Source organism: Dermacentor albipictus, chromosome 5 (assembly GCF_038994185.2).
Source record: "Dermacentor albipictus isolate Rhodes 1998 colony chromosome 5, USDA_Dalb.pri_finalv2, whole genome shotgun sequence".
Classification (NCBI taxonomy): Eukaryota; Metazoa; Arthropoda; class Arachnida; order Ixodida; family Ixodidae; genus Dermacentor; species Dermacentor albipictus.
Window position 1 is genome coordinate 155,491,680 of NC_091825.1, and position 13,970 is coordinate 155,505,649.

The window sequence follows — 13,970 nt, forward strand, 5'->3', positions numbered from 1 at the left end:
CGTTCCAGCTGCTTAACAAAGCCTCGCTTCATCCATTGACGCAGACAAGTAATTGGAGCACCAATGCAATAATAATAATAATAATAATAATAATAATAATAATAATAATAATAATAATAATAATAATAATAATAATAATAATAATAATAATAATAATAATAATAATAATAATAATAAATTTATTTTAGCCTGAGAAGGGGAGAGGTAATTTGCCGCAAAATTCCCGCGTGTTTGGTTGTTATCGCTAGGGTTCTGGCATTTAGGAAAGAATTTACAAGTCGTGGGAAACAAATTATACACCCTGATAAGATCAACAAGATTTGAGCAGGAAACAAGTAATATAATATTGTGCACGCAGGAAAGGTGTCAATTATTAAGGAGCCCTTTAATGCCTGTTACTCAGTAAGCGTTCATTTTCCCGTCAGCAGCAACTCTTGTGATTGCAAGCGCGCACATTACATAACACTCCACCTTGTACAGTGCAAAATTTGCCAGGTATATATTACTCGCTTATTCGTGCATGGCAATACTGAACCTGTACATATCGCCCTTTTTTTTTCTTCGGTGATGCACCTGTGAAAGTCTTCTGTTTATTCAAGCAAGAACAGCTGCTAAAGGGGACTGCCGTGCGTCATTGACGCACATGTGTTCGTCTCGAAATGAGCCAGAAAGGCCTAAAAAGTAAGAAGTGGGAACAGGGTAAAGTTGAAAGGTTCCTGCTGGATTGTTTGCATAGTGTAAATCAAGAATGCATCCTTTTTCGCGCGGCAAAAGTTTTCCAAAACAAGAATAAATTTAAACGATAAAGAATCAAAACGCTCACGCAGAGCAGTAAGTGTAGTCAGTACTAACTAGTTGTTATATAACAACTAGTTCGTACTGACTACACTTACTGCTCTGCGTGAGCGTTTTGAGTCATTATCGTTTAAATTTATTCTTATGTAAGTATGCATATATATATATATATATATATATATATATATATATATATATATATATATATATATATATATATATATATATATATATATATATATATATATATATATATATATATATATATATATATATATATATATATATAATATGCATGCATCTTTCACGCTTGCGCGAAAAATTGCGTGCAGAAAAGAGCGAGAGAGATAGATGACTTTCTTGCAGAATGGATGCTTTGTGAATTATTGCTCATCTTGGTGGCGAAGAAAGAACAGCGTTAGAACAAAGTTCGCAGCTGCACAATCGGCGCCGGAACAAATCTCTTGCTCGCCATGCCGCACGCGACTCCGCGGACATTCATCTAATCACGAGTTCCCGAGCAAGAGAACTGCTGTCCGCATGAAATCGAGTTACTGTCGTGATGAACGATGCGGAAGGAAACCTCGCTGATGAAATTCCGTTTTTTGGATTCTATTTTCGTTTCGAAGCGCACGCGGGACAAGAATTCGCCCCTCCGCGTGCTCTCCGGGCAGCGACGCTGCTCGCTTTGTTCGAAAAGTGGTCGCCGTCGAATGTTGCCGCAAAGATGTCTTACTTTTGTGTTGTTGAACGCCCGCGCTGCTCGGCAGCATTTGCTTTGTCACGGCTCTATGCGCGCGCTATTCATCAATGTTAAAATGTGGCGCGCATTGCCTTTTCTCGGTCCGGTTCACGGGTTGGGCGGCATAAACTCGGTGCTGGCGAAAGAGGATTGATCATTCGCGGTTGGCCTATTGAATCGCCTTTCACCCGGCAGGCTGCAACACGATGCCCTTACCTGTCTTTTTTGCATTTGCTCTTTTTCTCGGTCCTTTCAAACTATGTGTTATTTTCACAATTTTTCGGCATTGAAGGTAACATCGCTACCGCACGGAGAGTGAATACAAGAAATTGTTATCCGCGCCATATCTGCCACCTGAAACCAAAGCGAGTACTGGAGCCTTGTAAAGAAAACTTGTTTTTTCCGGATCTGGCTCACGTGTTGAAATATTGACACTATGAGAATTTAGAGGAATGAAGCTTACTTGTATCACATGCTTACCGTACTGGGCCAATGACTGGCCCCGTTCCTCAAGAGTTGTTTAACACTGAAAAGCGAAGCAGTATGGAGCGGTAACAAAACCGTTTTCTTCGCCGAAAGGTGCTCATATAGTCGACAAGTATGCAAGCAGGAAAAACATCGCGTATGAATCGGAGGCAGGCATTCGTATATACGAGACCTGTCTTGCATGCTTTCATCTCAATATAGGGGCGTGTTCATGGCCTGTGCATATTTTTTCATGAACACACATATAACACTGTTCAACCCTTTCGTGTAGACGGGATCGCTGAAGCTGACGATGAATATACCGATAGTTATTGTAATGAAGTCTGATTGGTCATTCTGTTCCTGTTCAACTGGAAGCAGTAAGCTCTTCCCTCATCTATTAGTCGCTGAGCCCGCATACCATACTTCTATTTGCACAGGGCTTCCTTGGGCCCTCATATTCAACGCTGAGTCTACCGTATGAATTTACCGTATACAGTTGGCCATATTGTTCCTGAATGCTAATGCTTCCGCGATATGCGTCGTCGCTACACGAATATACACCAATGCACCCCGGTTTACCTTTCTTAGCATCTGCAATCCTTTCATTCGCAGTGTGACCATTGAATTATTTTTGAAAAGGCGGATACTTGGCTGTAGTCAGTTTTATTGTTCAGTCCAAAGTTTTTGCTACCCAAATTCCTTACCTGGATTTCTTTTCTCGTCAATAGTACTATAGTTTCAACAAAACTTTACGCCCATGCCTTGGACCGTATCTCTAAGTGGAACGCATTTTGTGTGTGTGTTTCTGTGTGTGCGTGGTGTTTCTTTGACGCGTTCCTCTCTGTCCTCTCTCTAACCCTTATCTCTCATCCCCAGTGTAGAGTAGCAAACAGTCTGCTGTCTGGTTAACTTCCCAGACTTTCCTCTTCATCTCTCTTTCTCTCTCTCTCTCTTTGCATTCATGCGCGAGCGCTTGTATTATACACTCAAGCTTTAAAATTAAATAAATACAGACGTTAGAAAGTAGTGAAACCTACGTGATTTGCTGAAAAGCAGTCTCAGACGCGCCTTCAATGTTTTCCGGCTCTTGGAGAAACGTAAGAACCTTAGGCCCCACTTACTGGTATTTCCATTTAGACGACATAGCCATAGCACCATTCCCCCTCTCTAGGTAACTAGAGGAAGACATGTGACTGTATGTAACTGGACTGGCGTAAATATTAACTTCCTAGTAGCAGTACCTCATGGTTACCGCGACTGAGCCTATGGCTACCTAATTGATTCTAGGAACATCTAGAGCAACAGTGCACGCAACCTTTTATACAAAGGAAGGCGAAACCCATGGGCAAGCGTATTTTATACCTATATCAGAAACTTGCGCCAGCGTGGATATCATTATATTGCCACGTGGTAGTGACGTTAAAGAACACAGTAGCAATACTGTGAAAGACAAAACTACCTTTTATTGGGTGAACCTGTGCCCACAAAGACAGGCTACATTTAAAGCCCAACGATATCGGCGAACACAGCCGGCGATCGTCGAAAATCTGATCAGCGGGTCAAGCGCGTCGGCTTTTATAGATCAGTCGTCGAATGTTCCAGAGTAATCGCTGGGACACACTTGTCTTCCAGAAAGTTCCACACTTTTCACGTCGCGCATACATGCAATCAGATTACACAAGTTGCGGGGAAAGACAGCGGATGGAAGCACCGATAACATTCCAGAAATTTCTTTTACATGCAGGCGTGTCATGCGGTGTGCGAAAACATTTGTTAGGTGGTGAGAAGTGGTTGCCCGATAAAGATAAAGAAGTACACGTGTCAATATATATGTAGCTCAGCAGCGTAACGACATAACCAAGGGGCTGTCGCTACATGTCATAACAGAAGTTAAGATTTTGCATGTTCTTAAGATGAATGGAAATAAGAGTTTTCCGACAGCCAGGATGTTTCGAGCTCTGCCTTACGCTATAGAATCACAGTGAATTGTTATCCGACTGCAATAATCAACTAGAACAGGTGTCACTGGTAATTCACGGTGTATGATCGCGACTTTACTCCAGAACACCGAAAACTGGCCCCCCGACAACTTTCCTGTGCAATGTTACTTGAACACTGCCATTGAATAGCCGCATTATAGTCTCGCTGGCCAATTGTGTTAATTTTGCGTTATTTTCCACCAATAATAGAAGGCTTACCGGAAATGGTGGGAATAAAGTAATTGACAGTGAGCGCCTTTCGATTGTGCTTAAGTCCAGCGTACTTGAGTAAAGCAAACATTACTCAATGTTAACTTAGACCGAACATGACGCAGTGCTGTTGTTGCTTTCATAACATTCAAAGAGCACTATCTCATAACGATATGATGCCAGAATTACGGGCACCGACAGGCAAGTTTCGGCCAAAGCAGAAGGCTTCTTTAAGGATGAAATTATCCTGCCTAGTTTGGAAAGAACAATTCCATCGCCTTCCCTCTGTCTTTCCCCTCCTCTTTCCCTCCCCTCTCTCTAGACCGTACAAATAATTAGGCCGAACTGCCATCCTAGCACCAGTCCATTTAATCAGTCGTTCTCACCCACACACATGCCTTGCTTCAGCAGGTGTTCGTAAATATCCGACAATGTGCTGGAATTTAATCTCACAAAGCGCTTTTGTTGAATGTGTGGCAATAGCAATTGTACATGCTTTCTTACGCTCACGTGGTGCCGCCGACGCCTTCGGTTTAGGCTGTAGCTGTAGTCACCACTCAGTCACTGCATGACGCCAATATCCCCCTTTGTATATCGAAAGGAAGCTGCAATGTTAGTTTCTCTGTTTCAAGAAATGTAGGCCCAATACATGCGCGCATTCTGCAATACAGGGTTAGTGCTTGAAGTACGCTTTATTTTTTGCACTTCAGGAATTGTGAGTGAAGCATGTAGGACAACATAAGCGACTAAGGCGGCTGTGCTAAACAGCATTTCGGTCGCTCTTTGCAGCGAAATGCATCAGTGGTCATGCTCCAGCGATTAGCCAAGAGCCATATGCGGTCTCCTTATTGCGCAAAGTTGGGCGAGCTGGTGACTAATCACCATACCGTGTGGGCGAAGTCACGCACTGTCCAGGACAAGGCGGAGAAGACACAAGGCACAAGCAGCGTGTATCTTGTATCCTTGTGTCTCTCCGTCTTCTCCTGGTCAGTGCGGTGCTTCACCCACACGGTATGCTGTCTCCGTGTCGCACACATCTGGACGGGTTAGTAGCAATGCGAGAGCTATGCGACGGTCCTGTGTCTCGACGTGAGTCTGGACCAAAATACGCTTCAACTGGACGATGGAGCTAGATGCACAGACGGACAATCGGACGGTAAGTGCCATGTTCGTCACCTGCTTTTTCCAATGTTTAATTCAACTGGTATAAAGCGAAACATGCATAGTAATAACCCACGTTCCACAGGTCCGGCCAAAATTGTTAGCGCCTTCGCACTTTTAACAACTTCCAGTGGACTTTCTCTTCTTTTCATCTTTCCGTCCCCCTTTTCCTTTCCCCAGTGTAGGGTAGCCAACCGGGCTCAGTCCTGGTTAACCTCCCTACCTTTCATTTATCATTTTCTCTCTCTCTCTCTCTTCCTTCCACTCAGTCAGCGCTTCCATATAAGACGTGTCGGCGCGCTCACATGAAGCCACTCGTGACCATTAACGTCTACATTGCTGAACATGTGAAGATAATATAGCGACATTGATTGAACGGTGGTCAGAAAAACAAAGATGTGTAGGTAAGTTTGCCTGGAGGTAGAAGATGCAGAGCTTATAAACAGCATATTTAGGGCTACTTCATTCGACAATCTATTTCAATGCGCTGTCAAACGAACGGACATTATTTTTCTTTTTGCCAAACATCTTCTGCGTTTTACAATAATTGAATTATCATTGGTAAATGAGTAGAAAGAATAGTTTTCAAGGTTCATGAGAGCACAAAAATGGGTTTCAGTACACGTAATCTCAGTTTCTTCTTCTTTAATTTGGGAGCTTTGCATGTGGTCACTGTGGGTTCGTAAACCCAACTGCAGCGTTATAAATTAATGGGGCTTTGCGCGCGCTGTCAAGAAAAGATAACTTTTTTCTCTGCGCTGTCCCCTACACTCTTCAATGCCGGGTACCCCCGTCTTAGCGTGCCATCAGGGTCAGAACCACCTCTTGCGTGCATAGTAAGGTGAATGTATGAAGCTTAGGAAGCGTACAAGCACGATGCTTTATACTGCCCCCGTGTTGAAGAGTCCTCGAACCAGAATTAGTGCAGTAATATAGCATGAACGAAATAAATTATTCGCTGTGTCTTCTGCTCTTTGCTTGAAGCCCTCGCACTTGCTAAAATCTTGGCTCTTACAGAACTGAAGCAAAATATTGTGGGAGAGCTTACCTGTAGTCACCCTGTTGAAGTCGAATCTTCTCGAATGTGATGCGTACTCTCTCGTTGAAGCGCGCCATGAAGTTGTACAGGCAGCGCACGTTCTTCGGGTACGTGGACGGGTAGAGCGGAGAGTAGAAGTGGCCGTGACCCTCTGTGCGATTGGCGCTCGCGAACCTGTAGCTGCACGTCGTGTTGGGAACGGTGACGCCGTCCACCCTATACATGTCTGCACGACAAAAAATAAAATAAAAATAAAAAGAAAAAAAAGAAGGAAAAAAAGGAAAGCCGGTTGGTTGGCCCCAACTATTGGAACTGCAGGTTCACAGCACGAACCAGGAATCACAGCACTCAAGTGGGAACTCACTTTTCTTGATGAAGCGGTAGGTGCCTCTGAACCCGGTGTTGTCACCGTGTTTGCCGTCCGAGTGGAATTCGAACACGAGCGCCCTGCCGGCCGAGTAGTGAACTTGCTCGATGTCTACTTCGGTGCCACACAACACCGAGTTCGAGGAAGTCGCTTCGTCCACGCTTGTCCCGTTCAGATGCAGAAACAGACGCACGAAGTCCCCGCTCAGGCACCTGCTCGCAGCAGCATTTAAATGTGCCATCAGAGAGCTAACTCATGATGCCACACTTCTTCCTAAGTCAAAATAGATTAAGGATAAGTTAGTCAAAAGCACAGGTATTTACCTGGAGAAAATACTCTGTCACGCACCGTTGCATTTTGTTTTTCTTGCCACCGGCAATGTTTATAGCAGGGTATTGGGGCATATTATATTTAATGCTGGCATCTACTACTATTCTCTTAATAGGTTTTACTATCCCACTCTTAATGATAATTTCTCTCGTCGATCCATTGCAATGACCCTCCCATTTACCCCAGTTAAGTCTCAAGTCGTTGTCTAGAATTAAAAATCTATTCGATCATTTATTTCTTCAGCGTGTACCGCACATTCCTCCAACTAGCTTTATTTATATCTTACATGTCCTGCATCTTTAGTTACGCTTCTGCCTCTTGTTCTGAATCCAGCCTTATTTCAGATTGCACCCCGGCTGTGAATCGCAGAGCCTAGATATGCACTATATACGTACAATGTGTGTGCCGGTGACCATCAGCCTTTGCCCACCTTTAGACCGAGCCCTCTAGTGGCAAATATTCAGAAAAAAATAACGAGAGATGGCAGTGCGGGCGCCAGTAAACAGAAATTTTCTCTCTTTTTTTGGTTCACTGCGCTTATTGCTCCGTTAACACTGGCTTCAAATAATTTTCCGCCACTTGACCAGAGAACGGGTGCAGGTGGAAAAGGAAGCCCCCTTAAACGCGTTCAGTTCTTCAAGTTTTGCAGCGAGCATTGACTGATGTGCCGATGCCCATTTTAGCCAGCACAATGCTACCAAATTTGGCTATAGGCACTGTGGGTACGTCTGACTATTGCTAGTTTTAACGAAGCTCGTATCGATGAGTGTTTTCCCCGATCGCTATATTTTTGCCCTTCACCTGCGCAAAAAGGAAATTTCTAATCTATGGTGGCGTATGAAAGTAAGCTTGTTTCGTACTGAGCGTGGGGCATAAAGGTAGATAAGTAACTCGAGAATATTTTCTGCAAAACCAGTGCACTAAAAATTCAATTACCTGTGCACCCCGAGTCCAGGCACATAAGAAAAAGCACCGAAGCTCGGGAGTAATATATATTAATATTACGGCTAGGTACAAACTGCAAGATCCTTCTAATATGATGTGGGCGATGCGGGGCTAGTTCATTTCGTCTAAATTAGAAATGTAAATCATGCAGAGTAATGTGGGCACGCTGGCTCCGTCGTTAACCTAATCAAAAGCTCGCTGAAAACGCCAGAGGGTCTGCGCAATCAAATTATGTGCCTCGACTATGCTAAGTTTCAATTAGAAGGCGCTCGAAGGCCCGAAAAGCGCAAATCTTTCGCAAAGTTGACTGCACCCAGAACGATGCAAAAACCTGCGCATTGGTAGACTTGGTTGGGTAGCGCAATTCTGCTTACGCAAGTCTAGCTTTAGCCGCAGATGAGTTTGCTTCTCTAAATTCGGAGCGCGTACAGTAGTCTGGTTGGCACCATATTTAAACCACACTCCTAAAGCTGGCCAAGCTCATAGGCTCACAGAAAAATAACATATAAACAAAGGAGCAGTCTTTTAGCGCTCTGCTGAAAGCCCTCATTAAGCTTGTAAGGCGCTTAAATATGGGCTTGTAAAACGAACAGGCTTCGAAGCACACATGAAACAGCGCTGAACAGCTTAAAAACTGAAGTGAGTGCAGAGCCTCTTGACTAGACTCTGTCTAAAGCTGCGTCTGAACTAATCTGCTCACAACCTACAAAACTGCAGCACTGGCAAACATCTAATAAACTGCGGAGAGTTCCGCGGCTTCACGGGAAAGCGCTTTCGCGTTATGGCTACATACATGTACGCATTAATACCTTCATCAACTGTCCATTTCCTTAAATAATAATATTTCTCTGACCATCACGCTAATATTTAATGTGCCTAGAAAGAGCCAGATTGAGTAACTAGGAGGACAAAGTTGGTGCTTAGTAGACAGGCCGCTTCGAGGAAGAAATGGAGAAATAATGCGTTCCTATAAATTGGACGCCTAAAAGCCCCTAATATAAACTCAGTTAAGCTGCGGAGACAACTCAATTAGCGATAGAACTGGTTACAAGGTACCAAAAATATTGCCTGGAAAACGGAGCAATAAGAAAATTTCTGCTGCGGAGGCGAAACAAGAGCAGTTAATTATAGCAGGAACCTTAAAGCAGGTAATAGAAAACATGAAAAGAAAAACATTATCACCGCGTGGCGCTATTGTAGCGTAATCAAAACACGCAGCTGTCCTTTCTGGCAATGAAACAGGAGTAACACAAGCTAAAGAAACAGCTAATATGGAAAAAATCATATATATATATATATATATATATATATATATATATATATATATATATATATATATATATATATATATATATATATTGTAAAGGGGGTTTATTCGGCTCGTAGAGCAGCAGCGACAAACTCAGCACCAGCACGTAGGGCGCAGCCAGCGAACGAACTGGGTACGTGCCACGCGATGGCAACGGGGCTTTTCAGCTGGCCGATCTTCTTCGTCACAATCACCCCCGGAATTGAAGAGGAGCCATCCTGGCGACCTAGGAAGAGGTGGGCGGATCGTAATACTGCTTCAGCCGGTCAATGTGCACAGTCTCTCGCCCCCGACGACGCAGATCGGGAGATGGCGATACGGGTTCGACCACGTAGTTCACTGGTGATGTTTGGGCAACCACGCGGTAGGGCCCGTGGTACTTCGGGAGGAGCTTGGATGAAAGGCCAGGAGCAGCAACAGGCGGGACCCAAAGCCACACGAGTGAGTCGACGGGGAAGGGGTGAGGGGGTGGATATATATATATATATATATATATATATATATATATATATATATATATATATATATATATATATATATATATATATATATATATATATATATATATATATATATATATCTTCTTATAAATACAGCGCTGCGAGTTACCTGCACACGTGGGGCTGCTCTATCGTGTGAACATGGCATTACATGAAATGTTACAGCCGAAACCACCTTATGCGTCTACGTTGAGTTCCCCACATGGGGCATGCACAACAGGTAATTGCGGAATCGCCGCGTCCTCTAGGGATGAGAAAGTGACGTGAAGTGACAGTTCTGGCAGCTGAGCTTCTCGCCTTTATCCATGCACGCTTGTGGATAAAGGGGAGAAACAGTGTGTTTTACCGAGCATGAGAGAAGCCCGCAAATACACGCAAAATGCTTCGGGCGGTCAGTTGCGTGGCAGTTTTTAATGTATTTGTGGGCTCCTTTCACGCTGGGAAAAACGCTTTTATGTAGCATGTATCGAGCAACAGAGAGCTGTATCGGGAGTTTTTCATGTTGCTCTACAATTTTCTCATTGACACTTTCCATCTAAATATAGTGTTTGAGAAGTTGATTAAATAATTAAGCCTTATGATCTAATTAGGCGGAATGAAAAAATAATAATTTGAGTATCTACAAGCGACGGCAAGCAACATTACTTTTGTTCTCTCCAGCTACGTGGCACTGGCATATTTTTAATTTTTGGCTCAAGTTACGTGGGACACCCCGTATAGTATGCCTGTGCAAACATGTTTGCGTGGCGGTGTGATTTCTACGCAGAGCCGCTGCAATTCTTCTTTCTTTTGTAAAGAGGAGGAGACGCGTTGCCACCGTCGACGATGACTGCTCACGTGTTCAAGTAAGAGAACAACCCATAAAACCTATGTGCAACATCGTCAGCGTAACAGGTACGAGCAACATGGCGTTAGCATGCTTGCCAGTGCCCTCTTTTTCACAGCGCTTCGTTCCATTCCGCTACGCGCTGACCTAACTGCTATCAAATGCGAACTCATCGAGACAGAAAGTCGGCTTGTTTGGTCATAAACGGAAACAAATACAATCAAATTTCAATCAATGAAATACAATCAAAGCTGTCTGTCCGATGTCAAGATGGCTTACTCTTCCGCTTCCTTCTGGACATCGAACTCGTCGAAAGTGAGCTCCACGATGTCGCTCGGCTCACCCACAAACGTGTACAACAGGCAGTTGGTGTTCTCCTCGTAGGGAGTCGGCCAGTTCGGGGAGGTGAAGATGCCGTGCTCCTTTCCGTACATGCTGTCGAACAGTACGCAGCTACAACCTGCAGAAGGGTAAGGAGATGTGTGTGCCAAACACAATTACACGGGTTCTTTTTCCGTTTCGTGTACAATACAGCTATGCAGTAATGAGAATGTGCTGTTTCGGATAACCTTGTGATTTTTACACATTGTAGGAAAGTTCTGTATCAAACCGCATTAACAAATCCTTCATAGATGGACGTCGATGTGACAACTGATACATTAAATACAGCGAAGATACATAGGTAATGTTTCACACCATTCAGTTGTAGTAGGTTCAGTTTGCTTGCTCACGGCATCGCCATAATGCAGCAGCAACTCTGCGTTGCAGCTCCAAACCGGCAGCTTTCACGGCCGCCACTGTCCGAGGTGAAACTCCACCGTGAGACTCCACCGTTTGCCTATGCCATTGCCTACACCGAGGTGAACGCACCACTCAGCTATGCCGAGGCTCTCGCACAGCCACTATCTCAGACTCTTGCGTCATTCCCATCAGCAATGCCACTGTACCGAACCCCTCTACCAAAATCTAAAGCGAGCAAAAGACGCGACACGAGCTCAGCACGAAGCGTTGGCGGTGTATTTGAACCATAGTAGCCCAGGCAATCTCTTGCTCGCGCTTCCCTGGAGACTAGTGATATGGCTGCTGCGGCGAGCACTCCTCTTCACTACAGCAGTATGGAATGAACTTTCATCGAATTAATAGCAGTACAGCAGAATAAAATTTCCCGAGACCCGCACTCACTTGTAAGTAGAAAGTTGGGCGCAGTGCAATTGCTCTAAGCACATTGAAATGATAAAAGTTGTTCAGTTTTGCCTTGTACGATGGCTTTCTCTCATAAGTTACCTTGCTACACCAAAAGAAGCTTTACAGGAGAAATAGGTCTCGAACACCTCGCTTTTTATTAAGGAAGTGCTTGGTAATTGCTTGAACCTCGGGCTTCCTTTTGCATAGGCATCACAACATGATAAAGTTAATAGTGCCGAAGACGGTGAAGAAAGATCTGCGCTCTGACCTCTCTTCTGTCTATAATGATAAGTTCCCCACATTCTGTGTTCAGAGGCTTGATCTTGCGATTGCTTATTAGGAAAGGGAAGGCCTGATTTATACTCAAGGACCCACGTTTTCTTTGTTTTCGTACGTGGCACTAAACACCTTTGCCGGAATGACTAGTATGCTGGTTTTTAATTGGAATTGCGTTTGCTGACACTTGTTGTCATTCCGGCGAAAGCGAGCACATTTAGAGCAATACATTACGTCTCTCGCACCACATACTTCCCCTGATGTTATCGCATTACAAGAGACCGGAGAAGCGGCTAAGCTGTCGGGATACGCGGCATACACCGCAGTTTGCAATGATAACCGCAGGCCCCAAGTAACCACGCTAGTTAAGCGAAACATTCCGGTTATACAGCATCACACAGGCATTGATACAGCAGCCCACATTTTTCTGGAGATCATCCCGTCTGCAAGGCGCAAGCAACAGAGCCTCTTCATCCTAAATGTGTACAGCAGCCCCAGAGAACAACATAGGTTTCTACGACTTTTCACCAAAGCAGATCAACTAGCTAGGGGAGCCCCCCTGCTCATCGTAGGGGACCTAAACGCCCCTGCGGTGGCATGGGGATACCCAATGGACCGCCGAAAGGGAAGACAACTATGGCTTGACGGACAGAATCTAGGTCTTACTCTTGTCACGGATCCAACTTCTCCCACTCGTATGGGAAACAGCGTTAGCAGAGATACTACTCCGGACTTGACATTCGCAAAACGAATTCCACAAGCAGACTGGATCAACACACAAGACAACTTGGGCAGTGACCACTATTTAATCCAAACAACAGTTCGAGCGGGCCCGCGAAAGCCTAAGGGTCGTGAACTCCACATAACGAACTGGGACGCTTTCCGGCAGGCCAGAGCCCTCACGTCTTTCTCGGGTACCCAACCCCCTTACGAAGATTGGGTCGCATCCTTGCTGCAAGACGCGAGCAAAGCCACTAAATTGGTTCCTGAGGAAGCCAATCTGCAGGAGGCAGATAGCAAGTTACTGCATATGTGGGAAGCCCTCGCCAGTCTGCAACGCAGATACAAACGCAACAAGCTCAACCGAACGCTCAGGAAACGTATTAGCACTCTCACCCTTGAAATCGAAGACTACGCACAACAACTTACTCGTCAAAATTGGCACAGCACATGCGACAGCATGGAGCGGCAACCAAACCTGCCCAAAACGTGGAATATCCTCCGTTGCCTCCTCGATCCGGCTAACAGCAAGAACACACAACAGCACAACTTGCAAAAAATTATTCACACCCATTCTGGCACGGACGCACAAGTTCTTCAAGAATTGATAGACCGATACATAGGACCTCAACCTACTACACCCGCTCCACCATACACAGGCACCGATAACGACCACCTGGACGTGCCCATAGAAGCAGCAGAAGTACGTGAAGCCATCCTCGCACTCCGCCCTAACTCAGCCCCGGGACCTGATGGCATTACTAATAAAATGCTTCGCAACCTAGATGAGGATTCTATACTAGCCCTCACAGCTTATTTTAACGAATACTGGGAAACTGGAAACCTCCCCTCACAATGGAAAGAAGCCAAAATTATTATGATTCCCAAACCCGGGAAGCGCCTCCTACTCGAAAACCTCCGCCCTATCTCCCTGACTTCATGTGTCGGAAAAGTCCTCGAGCACGTCATCCTCACACGCTTACACAGACATATGAACGACAACGACCTCTTCCCCAATACCATGATTGGCTTCCGCCCGAAACTTTCTGCTCAAGATATCATGATTCAGCTCAAGCACCAAATTATCGATGGCGACAAAACCTCCAGGCTGGACACCA

The 13,970-nt window shown here is 44.8% G+C and overlaps 1 protein-coding gene across 1 annotated transcript in view; it reads right to left on the reverse strand.

Moving 5' to 3' along the window:
* LOC135902314 (suppressor of lurcher protein 1-like) overlaps positions 1-13,970 on the reverse strand; it is a 151,037-nt gene that overhangs the window by 80,289 nt on the left and 56,778 nt on the right. The window contains exons 4-6 of the mRNA XM_065432283.2: positions 10,951-11,131; positions 6,759-6,973; positions 6,404-6,620 (exon numbers count right to left, since the gene is read on the reverse strand). Coding sequence (XP_065288355.1) covers positions 6,404-6,620; positions 6,759-6,973; positions 10,951-11,131 — 613 coding nt within the window. The remainder of the gene's footprint in view (positions 1-6,403; positions 6,621-6,758; positions 6,974-10,950; positions 11,132-13,970) is intronic.